The sequence below is a fragment of the Xenopus tropicalis genome, chromosome 6 (genome assembly GCF_000004195.4).
Source record: "Xenopus tropicalis strain Nigerian chromosome 6, UCB_Xtro_10.0, whole genome shotgun sequence".
Classification (NCBI taxonomy): domain Eukaryota; kingdom Metazoa; phylum Chordata; class Amphibia; order Anura; family Pipidae; genus Xenopus; species Xenopus tropicalis.
In genome coordinates, this window is record NC_030682.2 from 69,690,795 (window position 1) to 69,706,318 (window position 15,524).

At 38.4% G+C, this 15,524-nt stretch overlaps 1 protein-coding gene across 2 annotated transcripts in view; it reads left to right on the forward strand.

The window, feature by feature from the left end:
* The window catches only part of znfx1.2 (zinc finger, NFX1-type containing 1, gene 2), a 58,903-nt gene extending 54,210 nt beyond the window's left edge, over nt 1–4,693 (forward strand). For both annotated transcript variants that reach the window (XM_012965035.2, XM_031904114.1), the window contains one exon: nt 888–4,693. In XM_012965035.2, the coding sequence (XP_012820489.2) occupies nt 888–3,173 (2,286 nt within the window). In that variant the 3' untranslated portion in view covers nt 3,174–4,693. The remainder of the gene's footprint in view (nt 1–887) is intronic.
* The last annotated feature ends 10,831 nt before the right edge of the window (nt 4,694–15,524 follow it).

Here is a 15,524-nt window from a genome sequence, read left to right on the forward strand (position 1 = left end):
GGGGATGGGGAAAATCAGGTCCCGTGAGCAAGCATCTCCAGGTCACACAGTCCGGGCATTTGTAGCAACCTAATTTCTTGCGTGCAGAGAGCCAATCCGTCTGTGTGGTAGGGATCCCTTTAAAGTCTGTTTTAACTAGAAGGTCCCTGAGGCTGCTGTTCCTTTTGTAGCCCATCATGGGTTTCTTGGCACCGTGTAAAGATAAAGTCTCATCTTGGCAGATCATTGGCCAGTTTCTGTGGATGCTTTTAGACAAGTTCGGTGAAGTGGATTTATAGGTTGTCGTAAAGATCATAGGGGTTGCTCGGTCCAATGTGGCGTGTTTACCTTGTAGCAGTTTCTCCTGGGTATATTGTAAGGCTCTCTGTAATTGTTCTGTTAGTTGGGTGTCAGTGTAGCCCCGTTCCAGGAATCTATTGTACATTTCCTCTAGTTGTACTTTTGCTGTTTCAGGTGAACTATTGTTCCTAATTACACGTAAAAATTCATTCTTTTTTGCTTCTCACTCTATTTGCACTACCTGCATAGCGTTTGTTTACACATTGTAACCTAGCAACGGTGCATTTGGCACCAAAAGACCCTTTTAAACTCTGGTCTAAACGCTGTACAGTCATCCCTGACGAAGGTTCCAGTAAGAAACCGAAACGTAGGATCAATAAAACCTCACCTCAACGTAACTCGACTTTTGTTATCTCTATTTTATCGATTATGAAATCAACTTTGTATAACTGTGACAATATGTATAATATATATGGATTGGATCTACTATATTTTTAATACCATATTTATAAAACTATATTGCAGAACTGTCAAAAAAGATACCCTTATCTTTTTACTGGCGACAATATGCTTTAACTCATTTCTTTGTTTACTTTTACGTTTACTAGGGTGTTGGTTCAAGTTTGTTTTTTATTGACCACAATCACCAGGAAGATCATATCAAAGAAGGAAAAAGCTACCAGAACTCTCATGAAGCAGTTTTTGTGAAATGTTTGTGTTCATATTTACTAAATCAGGGCTATAACCCATCTCAAATCACAATTCTTACAACCTATTCTGGACAGCTTCATTGTTTACAAAAACTGATGCCAAAGTCAAAATTCCAAGGTGTTCGTGTATGTGTAGTTGACAAGTATCAGGGGGAGGAAAATGACATTATAATACTCTCATTAGTGAGAAGCAATGAAAGAGGAAATGTTGGTTTCCTTAAAATACCAAACAGAGTCTGTGTTGCCTTGTCCAGAGCCAAGAAAGGATTGTTTTGTGTAGGAAATATGCAGCTCCTTTCCAGTGTTCCTCTATGGAGTAAAATTAATGATGTCTTAAAAGCCAATAGACAGCTAGGTAGCCAGCTTCCACTTTACTGCCAAAACCATCCAGAAAAGGTAACCTATGTCTCTAAAGCAGAAGACTTTACAGCTGTACCAGAAGGTGGTTGCATGTATCCTTGTGATTTTCGTCTACCCTGCGGACATGTATGCACACTAAATTGTCACCCATATGATTCAGAACATAAAGACTATGTCTGTAATAAGCCTTGCCATAAAGTTATATGTGAAAATGGGCATACGTGCAAAAATAAGTGTAGTGAACCCTGTGGAAAATGTAAACAACCAGTGCCAAAGCAGATTGAGAAATGTGGGCACATTCAAGACATACCATGTTCACAGTCTGCTGATACTTTTGTTTGTAAAGTCCACTGTGCTCAATTTCTGCAATGTGGTCATAAATGTGTTCGATGGTGTGGTCAGACCTGTACAATCAACTGTCCTGAAAAGGTAATTGTTACACTGGAATGTGGCCATACAATGAAAACCCTATGCCACTTAAAGTCTAAAGCAGAAAAAGATGGGACTAAGATACGATGTAGTGTCAGATGTGAAGAAAAGCTGTCATGTGGGCACCTGTGCCCAGGTAGCTGCAGCAGTTGTTTGGAACAAGGTTTTCACCACTCCTGCAACAATTCTTGTGACATTATTCTGTTGTGTTCACACCGCTGTGAAGAAAAGTGTGCAGCTGGCTGCTTCTGCATTCGTGCTTGTGAAAAGAAATGTTTCCATGGGAAATGCACCTCTAAGTGCAGTGATCCATGTACTCCTTGCACAATGCTATGTGGGTGGTGTTGTGCTCACGAAAAGTGCACAAAGCTTTGCTGGGAGCCTTGTGATAGGGAACCATGCAATGAACCCTGCAATAAATCACTGAAATGTAAGCACCCATGTATTGGCCTATGTGGGGAGCCATGCCCGCAAAAATGCAGAATATGTGATGCTGAAGAGGTTACAGAATTATTCTTTGGCAAAGAAGATGATCCAGATGCCCGCTTTGTCAAACTGATGGACTGCCCTCATTTTTTTGAAGTGACAAAATTCTCTGAGTGGATGAATCTCACGGAACAAGACCAAGAAATCAAGTTGAAATCTTGTCCCAAATGCTCAAGAACAATCAGGCAAAGTTTGAGGTTTGGTAACTTAATTAAACAAACTTTATCTGATATTGAAACAGTGAAGGAAAAAATAGCTAGCAAATGGCTTAATCATTTAGAAATGTTCCTTAGTGAAAAAGAAGATATGTTAAAGCACTTTCCAGCGGCTAGCCAGGTCATGCAACAAATGCAAGAAGGACAAATTTCCCTTCATTCACTAATGCAGTTAAATGAGAAAATCCAATTGTGGCTGAAGCTTGGTGCAATAAAAAACAAACTAGATGAGGTGCCTTCACTGCAGTCTGTTGTAGATGGGTCCATTGCTTCTATTTCCAAAAAAATCATGAATTCTACCAAAAAATATGAAATATTTCAAAATGAATATGAGTTATACAGATTGGCTCTTCATGTAGAGTCATTTTTAGTAAACAGCAATGTACCAGATGATTGCATTAAAAATATTCAAGATCTCTATAAACAAATGAGCAAAGAATATGCCTTATCTCTGGATGTTGTAAAGGCTCAGGTAAAGCAAATTCCAGTACAGCTACAACTAATCAGCCAAATAGAGGCCCAAAAATCTGCTCTTGACACAGAACTTTTGAGACTAGGGAAATGGTACAAATGCTCTGCTGGACACATTTATACAAACATCAAACCTAAAATGAGTAAAATGATCTGTCCACAATGTGATAGCAATAATTGCAGTGCCTATGATTATTATGACAGTGATAATAGTGATGATTAGGTAACATGCAGCACTACCTTATGGAAGTTGCTTTTATTAAAAATTAGTACATTTGCAAAGGATAGAGTATTTGAAGTGTGAAAAAATAGGCTGTTAAAGAATTAAATATATATTTGGGACAGATTTATCAGTGTGAAGAGCTCACCCACTTTCTATTCATTCCTATGGGATTTTTAGAAGCTTATTTATCAATGGCTGAAAGTTACAGTTCACCATTTGATACATATGCTTTTAAAAAATTCCACAGGAATAAATAGTGGTGCAATTTTACTGTGGTGTGCTTATTCCACACTGCAAATCTGCTCCTTAGAGAAGATGGATTTTAGTAGCAGAGTATAGTTAAACCCCAGTGTAAGAACTAGATTCAACAACATAAGATTTATGTGATATAATTTAAGAGAGACTTTCAGTTTTCAGGGGCATAGTTCCTGTTTAACTTGCTCTATAAAAAAGGGACCATCCTTTGCTGCCAATGAAGCTGTTAAACTCAACAAAAGATGCACCATATAGAGAAATGCTACTCTAACACAAGTAAATGATCTATATACCAAGTAGTTCTGGCTGAAGGTAAAACAAATTACTTTATTTTGTCAGTAATGTTGTATAATTTTATGTCTATGAAGATTTTCATTCATCCAGGTCATGGTATATCTAGTATAAATAAATTTGAAGCAACTGGACTTGTTTAGTCCAGTTGCTTCAAATTTATTTATACTAGATATGTATAATTTTATGTTCTGTATTCCTGCCCACTATCTCTCCATACACCATTTCTCTAATTCTATTATATGTATCTAAACAACTGTAAAAATGAATAAAACACAACATTTATAATCAAGAAATTCTGAATGTAGTTTTCTAAGGATTCCTTGCACAAGTGGCTTATCTGCATATGGATCTACGCTGATGTAGTTGGCTTATCCCATTTCCTTGATTCATATGATACTAATGACTGTATGTAGAGTTGCATGTTATTACAATCTGCCTGTAAAAGAACTCTGCCTATTGTGATTACTATCTTTAAATATATTTAAATATAAAGTATACTAAGTCACAGTTGGTCATGGTGAAATCTAAATCCTCTTTTTACTGAATAATTTTTTCTGCCTCTTATATGTATATTCTTCATTGTCTGTGAAGGTATTCCAGTGCAATATATTCTTTGACATAACTAATGAAGCAGAGTGATAAGTAATAGTATAACAGATAAATAAGCAACAGTGCAGCACTGCAGATTGAAATCAGTGTAATATTACCATAATCATATCAGAAATAAAAACCTTCCACAATTGTATTTTTTTTTACATTCCAAACTCACTAGTTGTCTTATGTCTATCACCATGTTATCTTAGCCCTTAGACCATAAGTGTTTACTTATTGTAAATAAATATGTATGTACTGTTAATAACAACGTAATGTACTGTTCAAATAAGCACTTTAAGATGAATGTGCAAAATTATATTGTTCGTGGTTTTATTTTCTTTTATTAAAATAAAACCTCCAGCTTTGCTGTATTCACATTTTTTGTTTAAAAATTGAATTAATCTGTCTTCCGCTAATTTCAACGCCGGGTGGCTTCCTGTTGGTATCACCATTTAAACACATGGGGTTTGTAGCAGAATAAAATTTAATTTTGCAATAATGTTTGGTAGAAGAGATAAGAGAAAACACATAGAGATTTTGTTTTATTGCTCTCTGGGATGCTAGTAAGAAGATAGCAGTAATTTCAGAGCAATATTGTAGCAGAGAAGCAAGAAGGTGGCAGTAATTTCAAAGCAATATTATCCAATGCCGTTCCTCCATAAGGCAAGGTGACAACCTTGTCTCAAGTGGCAGAGAGTGGCTAGTTACCGGGGGAGGCAAAAAGTCACCTCTGGTAACTTTAAGAGCCGAATTTCCATTTTTATGAAATGGAAATTCAGCTCTTCTAGCAAAGCACCATCCCCCCAGGGAGGGGGGAGGGGCGGCATCATCCTAAGTCATCATCCTAAGTAACGATGAGCGAATCTTTCCGATTTCACTTCGCTGAATATTTGTAAACCATATTGTAGTAAATAGACGTTTTTTTACCACACCCATTGGAGAATAGCATGTACCGAATGCATGTTCCTGCATGTGATTTGATCTCTTCACACATTTCTTCCTGACTTACAAGGGCACAGATCACCATTCCCTACACAAAGTCAAATTGTAATACTCATGTATGTATTACCAATGTTGACCACCATAGATAATAGTTTGGTCAGTCTTTTCTTGCATTCCTTCTGCCCAGGGCTATACTTGCTAGCCCCTAAATTACATCAAATTTGACAGAAACACAATCTGGCTTATTGGCAAAAATGAAAAAAATAAACAGGATTTGTGCTGAAATAAAATTCTACCTATTGTTTTAAGCTAAAAAATCTAATTTTCTTTTGTTGCCATTATAAAGCAATAATTTGAAAGCTGGGCTACTTTCCACCCCCTTCCTTTATAAAGAGGGCAGTTTGTTCAAAGCTCCCTACATACTTTTGAACAAGCAAAACCTTTGAGTAGCTCATTATCATCATTGTTTCTTAAATAAAACAATAGGTAAATTTACGTTCAATGAATGCCAAATGCCTATCCATTGAGGTCAGGTTGAAAAGGAATGTATCCTTATGGCCTATTCTGAAATACAAATGCCAAGCTAAATAAATACTAAACTAAACAATACTAAAATAATACTAAAAACACTCATTCAAACACTAATTCATTTCAAGGGAATACTGTCATAGGAAAACTTTTTTTTATTTCCAAAATTCATCAGTTAATTGAGTTTCTCCAGCAGAATTCTGCATTGAAATGTATTTTTTAAAAATGCAAACAGATTTTTTTTTCTATTTAATTTTGAAATTTCACATGGGGCTAGCCATATTCTTCATTTCCCAGGGTGCCACAGTCATGTGCTCTGATAAACTTTAGTCACTCTTTAATGCTGCACTGCAATTTGGAGTGATATCACCCCAAACCAATACAGTTAGGGGCAAAGTTATTAAAAATGTACAATTTCCACCACTTTCAAGAAGTCCATAACATATGGGTACATGATCTGAGAGAGAGAAGCATGGTATCAATTTTGGTCAATAGAGCAAAAGGGTTTGATAGTGTTGAAGTACAAAAGTCATCAAAACAATAAGCTATATAGCTGTAGGAACATTTTTACCAATCTCCATGAAGTATGAAGGGGCAATAAAGCTGAAGGAGTGCTAACACACAGTGTACAGTCAATTTGCTTCAACTTGTTCTTGCTTTCCCTCAAGACTCAGCACTTTCTGACTTAGGATCTGTGGCTGTGTGTTGTAGTTAAGTGCCGAGAAGTATACCACTTGGGTTGGGATCACTTTGATTTAATGGCCCCAATCGCATGGCCACAATCATTTTTTCTGGAGCCCAGTACGATTGGAACATCCCTGGGACTGTGACATACTGAACCAATAATAAATACTGATTAACATGGACCAAATGCTAATGATTTTTTAAGAAAGGAGGTGTAAGAGCCCCTGCCGGTCAGGGGTCTATGGCATGCATTGCGCACTTCCACATTTGCGGCATCGCACATCATGATATCAACATGAGCGTGCACGCACACTTTAGACCTTCTAAATGGTTCATTGACCTTTAAAATCTCGCTCTCTGCCACTGCACTTTGCCCAAGTTGGCTTCTGGTTCTCAGATCCTACTCTAGCCCAGGGTTGTTGTTATTTAGTTTTTTTTACTCCTTCCTGGTTACTGACTTCGATTCTTGCTGCCTGTCCTAACCTCAGCCTGTTTCTGATTATGGTTTAACTTCCTCCTTATCTGTACTGCACTTGACACTGAAGTGTGCACGTTCCCTGTCTGCTTTACCGCAGAAAATACCGGGGACCCAAAAGGACGTTGGTGAAGACCAGGGTTGACAGGGGCTCCCCTTTTACTCAAGGCCTCTTTAGTCATAGGGTTCCTCCCTTAACTGACCATTACAGAGGGGATGGGGAAAACGAGTTGTGGGATAAGGGAATAAAGATGGGGTGTCACGGTCGGCACCCAATACCAGAACAAGTGCCAAGCACCCTGGTCTCGGCTCGTGCTTCACCAGTAGCGTGACCGCCTTTGGCTTCGGGAGGAGCCCTCAGCTACTCGGATGCCACCTGGACTTACACGAGAGGTGCAGAGCAGGAGTTCTGGCTAGCAATGGGGCACGACTGTAGATAAGTCTTAAGGCCAATGGTCACGGCACAGGTAGGAGTAGGCAAATACGTGGTCAAACAAGCTGGGTCGAGGCGGGCAGATAACTAGGATCGTCAGGCAGGCAATGGGTCAAACCGGGTAATCAATCAGAAGGATGAGGCGGAAACAGTAGTAAAGGACAGGCACGGATCAGGATACAGATAATCAGAATCGTCAAAGCCAGGCAGGGTCAAAAACAGGAACAAACAAAAGCTTAAAGCACAATACAGGAACCAGGAATAAACCTATCACGGGCAATGAGTCTAATGAAAATGGCCCTTTAAATAGTTAAAATTTCGCGCCATTGTCAGCGCGCATGCGCCTTTAAGATGCGGAAGTGCGCGCGCGCACTAAGAGGAAACCGGCGCATTGGGAGGACGGCGCAGCGGGTGTCCCCGCCGAGCCGGTAAGGCCCTTTTTATTACAGAGGGTCTCAACAATATCAAATCTACTACAACCCTAATCTCCAATTTTCAATCTGCTTCATCATAAAAAGCAATAACATTTGTTTGGCCTGATCTGTTCTTAACAAAGTCATACTAATTATTACATATAATGCTATTTTCTAGAACAGTGCTGTCCAACTGGCAGCCCACGGGCCTTAGGGTTACCACCCCACCTTTAAAGGAGAAGAAAAGGTAAAAACTAAGTAAGCTTTATCATAAATGTCTATGTAAATACAGCCATAAGCACTCACAGAAAAGCTGCACTGGGTCCTCTATCAAAATAAACACAGGATTTCTTGTCTTCCTTTGTGTGAGCATGTTGCTCAGTATCAGACTTCCTCTCTCAGAAAAATTCTTCATTTCTGGGCTAGAGTCTTCGCAGCTCTCTTCTCTCTCCCTTTTCTGCTCCCCACTCCCATAAGAATTCACTCACTCTCCCATCAGAATGTGTAAGTTGAGCTATCAACGGCTAGAGCTTCAGCAAGGAAGCTACTGAGACCAAGCTAAAATGGCTGCAATGGAGCTTCTAGGGCTGTTTACTTAAGTATGGTAAAACTTTCTGAAGAATAAATATAGCGTTCTAGGTGGCATTGATGTTATTTATTGGAATTAAAATGCCAAAATGCCTTTCCTTCTCTTTTAATACCGGCCACATATTGCTATTGCTATTTAGCAAGTAATGCAGATACATGCTGAGACTGAACTGATTTATGTGCAGCCATGCAGCATGCTTCTAAAGTAATTTCTAATTAGCCATGCATGATGTGGATTTAATATGTGGCCAGTATTAAAGAGGTGAAGTGGCAACCCTAGTGGGCCTACCTTGTGCAGCCCCCCTTAGAGTCTGGCTGCTGTGACTTAACTTGTGTAAGCTTTAAAGGAGAACAAAATAAAACCTTATAAACTGTTGGCATATTGATATTTACTCACTCTCCTGAACCGCCATTATAAAATATAATTTTTGTCCTCTTTTTCCCTCTGTTTCTGACCCTGTTTCTTTGCTAAAACAGAAGATAGGGACCAGCATTTTCAAACTTCATTTGTCACTTCCCCATTCAGCCAGACAGCAGCATGCATAAGTGAAGGGAAGGGGGTGCATGCACTGAGTGCAGGTTGCTATGGCAATCAAACGAAACACAACACTCATCTGAATAGGAGACAACACCCAATTGCTTAGCACAACTTCAATTAATGTTCCATAACCACATCCATGGTGGAACTACAACTTAATACAATGAAAATAGCTTTCTCTTTTTAACTTGAAAACAATGTGCAGACTTCCCTCCACCAGTGCAGATGGCAAGTTACTAGGGACAGGCTTTCACATTTGCATATCAAACTATTCTCCAAGAGCATCTGGTGCTTCTGTAGAATATTAGGAAACAGTGGAAGCCACATTAGTGTAACCCACTTTTATTATTAAAGATTTAAAAAAAGTAATGCACATAAAATCACTTATTATGCACATATAAAGAGTAAAAACGCCATCCGGATCTTAGCCACAGATTTCCTTGTTGTACGTATGCAACTTTCTGCATTTAACGTTGCGTTCCACAGGTGTCTGCCCTGAAATGATGTCAGCTTCCTCAGAGGTGTCCCTCTGATTAAAGTGATACTGACAACCAATTAAATTTTTTTTTACACCTGCTGTTGTGTTTTCATTTGTATCAGCTTTAAATTCCTTATAAACTAAATCTGCAAAGTTTTTTCACTTCATAATTATGGTAGCACGAATTACAGACACATTGAGCAGCCATGCTTGTTCCCCTCTTCCGGGTTTTAAATGCCTCCCAGGTGAATATATATGCCCAATCACAAACCTTCAGCTGGTGTGTGACAAGCTCAGCTCCATTGTCTGTGTGTAATGGGGAGGGGGAGAACCCTTAGAAGCAGGCACGGGAGAGCTTAAAGTGATACTGACACAAAAAAATGACTTTTCAAATTATGAATCTACATAAAAAGTTACCTATAGGTCATGTTGATCTTTTTTCACTGTTAGGGCTGGTTTTGTATGCAATTGTTGCTTGAAGTTCCTAAACCTGACTGTTTTGCCAACCTGACTGTCCCTTCTCAGCTTGTCAGTTATAGCTTCTAATGCTAACAGCCTACTGCTGCACAAATATGGCCGCCCCCTCATAGAAGAACATTGTGGATCAGATAAGAAATGGAAAAGCATCAGGAAATACTTTTTTGGCAAAATTATAAAGCTCATGCAAAGACAATGTTATGATAGATGTAAAAAAGGTTTCATTTCTGGCGTCAGTATCACTTTAAGCTAGCCTGCTATTTAATTCTTCGTGGGAAGAGCAGAGAGGGGGGGGGCACATCCCTTTGAAGTAGGCAAGCAATGGAAAGATCAAGCCTGCCTGCTATCTAGGTCACAACCCCATGCGATGCTATACAGGGAGAGAGGGAGGGAGGGTGAGGTCCTTGAAGCAAACGGCTGAATCCTCCCAGTTTATGACGTAGTCCTTTTGACAGATTGAGAAGCTACAGTCGGGCTACCAGACAATTGGGTTCAGGATCTTCAGTAAAATTTATGTAGAGAAACAGGACTTTTAGGAAAAAACAGTCAACATGACCTATAGGTAGGTTTGGAAGTAGGTTCATATTTTTAAAAGAATTTTTTTGGTGTCAGTATCACTTTAATGATTTGCTGGAGCTGTGCCTTAAATTTATTTGTACTATTACTAGAAACATTTTCTTTCCATAGCATAAATGTATTTGCAATTTGCATTGAGTTTTTCAGACTTCTCATAAAGACATTGGTGTTTATCTTGTTATCCTTAAATTTTAATTTTGCAAAGTATAAATATGGCCATACACGAGCCAATTTCACTCATTCTGCGATGAACAATCTAATCGGTACACGATCATTTGATGATCAGTTTGCCATACGATATGCCATCCATGGACAGAGATTATTTGAAAAGATGTCATCATATTGTTGACGTAAAATATAAAAGATCATACATCTACGTACAAATCGATATCATGGTGGAAGCAGTATTAACCCCTGTCTGCCCTAAGCTCTGTGTGTGCCATACTCCTGCCTGCCCCATGCCCCTGTGTGTGTAATACCCTACTCTAGCAGTAGTTCTGGGGAGTTTTGCAAGCATTTTGGAAATGGTTGGAAATGGTTTCAACTTGTTGCACTATCCAAAAACATGTTTTATTAAAGGTTATGTAATATGTAGAGTTCACATACGAGCAAACCCTGCAATAAGCATATTAAGGTTCCACAAAGAACGTTCGCTGACTTCCGCTGACAATCATGACATTTGCAATGACAGCCGATCAATTTTTTGCCTGATAATGTCAAGTGATTAATGGCCTGACGATCATTCGTACACATTCAACTATATGATAAGTTAACGATATTATCGGATTGTTCTCGATTCAGATGTTTTAAAAAACGGCCACCTTAATTCTTTCATTTTGTTTCTGCATCTTTATTTTTTTGGTTGTTTTTCCTTTTTCAGTTTTAGCTTATAGTTTTTTTTTTAGCTACCTTGCAACATTTGTACTTATTCATTTGCATTTACTATACAATAATGGTGCTAGCATGATTTCTGTGCTGCCCTCCATAGCCACTTCTCAGGTGGTCTCCTCAAAGGCTATACAAGGTGCTAAACGCACCCTTGACAGTGCCGTAATTTAAGGGAGTTTACTTTTAACTGTAAAACTTTTAACTTTAAAACTCTTGAGAAAGTATATTACTTCAACTCAACTCTCAGTTCTCAGAGAATGCAAGTCAAAATTTAAAAAACATACTGCCCAATAGTCCTCCTATTGTTTAGTAAAAACGCCACACTTTTGGCTCACCTAATCAAATATTTACTCAGTCACACTTACTTCACATTTTCTTGAACAGGCAGCCATCTCTAAAAAGGTATTCTCCCTTCATTTCCCTCCTTGCTTCATACTACACATGTGTTTCATTCCCTCCCCTCCTCCCCTATGCCAGATCCGCTTCTGATTGGCTGGTGGGCATGTGTAGCTCAGAACAGCAGACAGGATCAAGTTACACACATGCTCAGAGAATAGGAAGGCTGCCGCTGGCAGCCTACAGGAGGGACAGAGAGATTTCAGTGATGTCACTGTAGTCTTCACACTGCTGTAGGCTGCCAGCACCATATCTCAGAGAAGCAAGCAGGGATCTGGGAATTTAGATCTGCAGTAAGTACTTAAAAAGAATGCCTTTAGACTTACTTTTAATTTATATTAACCTTTCATTGTCCTTTAAAGATTATGAACTTGGTTAGGAAAGGGGAAATACCTTGAAGAAACTTTATTAATTACCAAATAACTTTAGAGTTCTCACACCTATGGTGTAATTCTCTCTGAAGGCTGTATAGATCTTGAATAAACTTACAGTAGAGCACACTAAACTGTCCCTAAGCTAGTGGTCTAGTCACCTCAAGGTACTAACCGTCTAGCCTTCTTGGTGGAGCTGCTTAACTACCTTCTCCTAAACCTGCTTTTCACTCCTATTGCATAGCTACAGCAGGAGCTGTAACCACCTCTAGTGAGGTGAAGTCCCAGGCAAAAGACCTTGAGCACGTGTGCTATCCTTTTTATATTGAATTACACTGCCTACTCCTACTGGACATTCTTGGAACTACAGGGGAAATTATTTTTAACCTGGGAAGGGAAAAAGTTTTCACACACAGAACTAGGATGACCAAATCAAGGCCCACCAACATGGCCAGAATTTTTAAAGGGGACCCAGAACTAGGATAACCAAATCAAGGCCCACCTACATGGCCAAAACTTTTAAAGGGGACCCTAAGTAAGGAGACTTAAAGCTTAGGGTCCTTACACAATCCTTCCTTCTCTCTCTCTCTATATAATCACACCCTATGCATAATATCACCTGACATGACTGCAAGAAATTCTTGTATCTAATTGCTTATTAAGCAAGACTTTAAAAAACAAAGGATGATAAACCAGCATTAAGCCACTTAGATCTACTATAATGAGTATAAGAGGCTTTATAAAATTTATGAGGAAATTATTAAGGAAAATAATAAGTTACAGTTGATTGGTACATGTCTGATTTACCACTTCCCAAGGCTACTTATAAATAAAAAATAGTTTTTAAAAGCTTTCTGTGTTTGCCCTCCAGCCACAGTCTGTTGTCCTGCCACAACTAAATTTACTTTTTAAAAAAGTACAAAAGCACAAACTAATAAAAAAGAATTTATGTACAATTACAAATAAAAACCTCTAAAACCTTGAAACAAAGAAGGATTTTACAATTAGATAAGGACAACTCCCATTCAGGCCTGGATTTATGAGGACCAGAAAACTTAAGTCCATCCTCTCCCCACTGCTCTGTATGTGAGTTAAATGGACACGCATGCCCGGGGGGGCATTGGGGAATAGGGGGTGGCCTTGGGCAAATCCAGCACTTCTCCCATTGACATCTACATGACATTGGCAGCTTATATATGGCAAAGTTTTGTATTAGAGTTTTTCTGGGTTTTTATGTGGTTTACAGTAATTTAGTAAAATATTTAGTACTCAAAAGTTTGATTTGGGAAACAATAAACATTTGAACGTTAATAAATCTACCCCTAAAAGTTTAGCTGAACTAACTCCCAACCCTAAACATCTGTCTCATTCCAAATACTGCTAAAATGTTGGTGGGTCTTTTGCAATCTAGCCACGTTGAGAAACTCTGTATTTGAAAAACAACCTCATATTGTGTTTAACATCAGGGCCTGAACTAAGGGTAGGCAGAAGAGGCAGCTGCCTAGGGCGCAACGATTGGGGGCACCAGGCAGGAGCCTCTCCTGCCTACTCCTAGTCCGCACTCCTTTGTCATTGCCCCCGCTGCTTGTCATTACGCGGTGGGGGCAATGACCTATCGCATCACATCCCCCTAACCCGAACTGCGCATGCATGCCAAAGCACAAAAAGGGGGTTGGTGCCGGGGCAAGGTGGCTGACCGGGTTGCCATTATTCTCAATGGTTTGGACAATGAGCATAGGATTTTACATGTACCGTATGCATGCCAAATGATGCTACCACAAGCAGTTTTCATCACATCTTCTGAAATATTTACCTAGAAATGTTTGGATGACCTAATGCTATAAATTGGTTAGTATAAACATATAGGATATAAATGTGTTGTCTTAGATCTTATATATATTTGTATCATGTGATACCATTGGTAAAGGCTGTATACACTATTTGTTTCTACTAAAGGCTGAACACTGAATGTGTGATTTTCATTCTATTCATGTTTCTAGGATGCACAATTATATGCATTGGATTAGATGATTTTATTCCCACATTTACCGATAACCTACTTCCATAGTGCCACACAGATAAAAATTAGTGAAAATTTTCAGCAGGCAAATTTCTGCGTTTCGCCATTGGTGGATTTTTTCATGGAAGGTGCACAAAATGCTTGCGTGTGGCAAAGAAAAACTGTCACGCTGCATTTTCGCCATTTTTAGAATTTTTCAGTGTTTCACGAATCTTTTCAAATATATACGCAAATTTTCCGGTTCCGCAAAACGAGACAGATATTGTTCATACATACAATATATTTGTAGCAGATGAGAAACTATATGATTCAGTCAATACTCAGTCAATACTCCATACTCCAATACTCCATTTATGTTATTCCCATAGTAGGCTTAATTGTAAAGTAGTCATTTTTATTATTTAATTTCTTTTTAAACACATTTCCATTGTAAATAGTGACATAAGCACTGTTGGTTATCTGCTACTGAATTGATTACAATACCTAGAAAAGGATATAATGAGCTTATCATTAGAAGGAATTTATGTTTCTGGTGATTAAATGTGGTGCTCTTGAGATTTCAAAGATTCCCCTGGCCTATTTTTTTTGGTATATAAAGGAAGCTAATCCCAAATGATTAAATCATTTCCTTCAAGGATGCTTCAAGGATAAAAGCTATGTTTATTATGTATGTATGAATGGAAACATTTTTTTTAATTTTTCACATCTATATAAGATACATATATCTGATGTTTTCAATCTTTCAACAGATTTGTGTGTATACATTGGATTTGGAGGTCATATTTTTTTTTGAAAAACATGTTTTTTAAATAATATAAATATCTAACAAACTTCAATAGGTTGAACTGAGCCACAGTGGGAACATGACATTTTAGAGCAGAGGTAAGAAAAACTAAAATATTTGATATTACAGCCAAAGTTGTCTTTGTTTTTCTGTGCTATGATTGGTCATATAACACCTAGGATCGTATGTAAAATATGTTCACAAATGTTTTAAACATGTGCTAACATGTATTACTATTTATACATATTAACTATGCATTGAATTATCTACCCAGTTCAGATTATTATAAGCATATTTAGAATCGCTTCAGAGTTACAGTAATGTCAAGATTTAAGTTTGCAGGCTTTGCAAACTACAAAAAAAGCAAAAGAAGGTGGGATAAGAGGGAAGGTAGGTAAGTAGGGGGCCTTGTGAAGGGAGGACAAAAAATGACAGCAATGTCCATCTTTTTCCATGTAGTGGGCCAGTTAGTTGGGAAATTACATGTTTGTGAAGAACATGATATCCAGTTGATGATATCATAAGAAGCAATATTTGAAGCCCTTAGGCAGACAAAGGGCCATAAAGAAAATACCTTGGGGGCCACATCTGTCCTGTGGGCCAGCAGTTGGACAGCC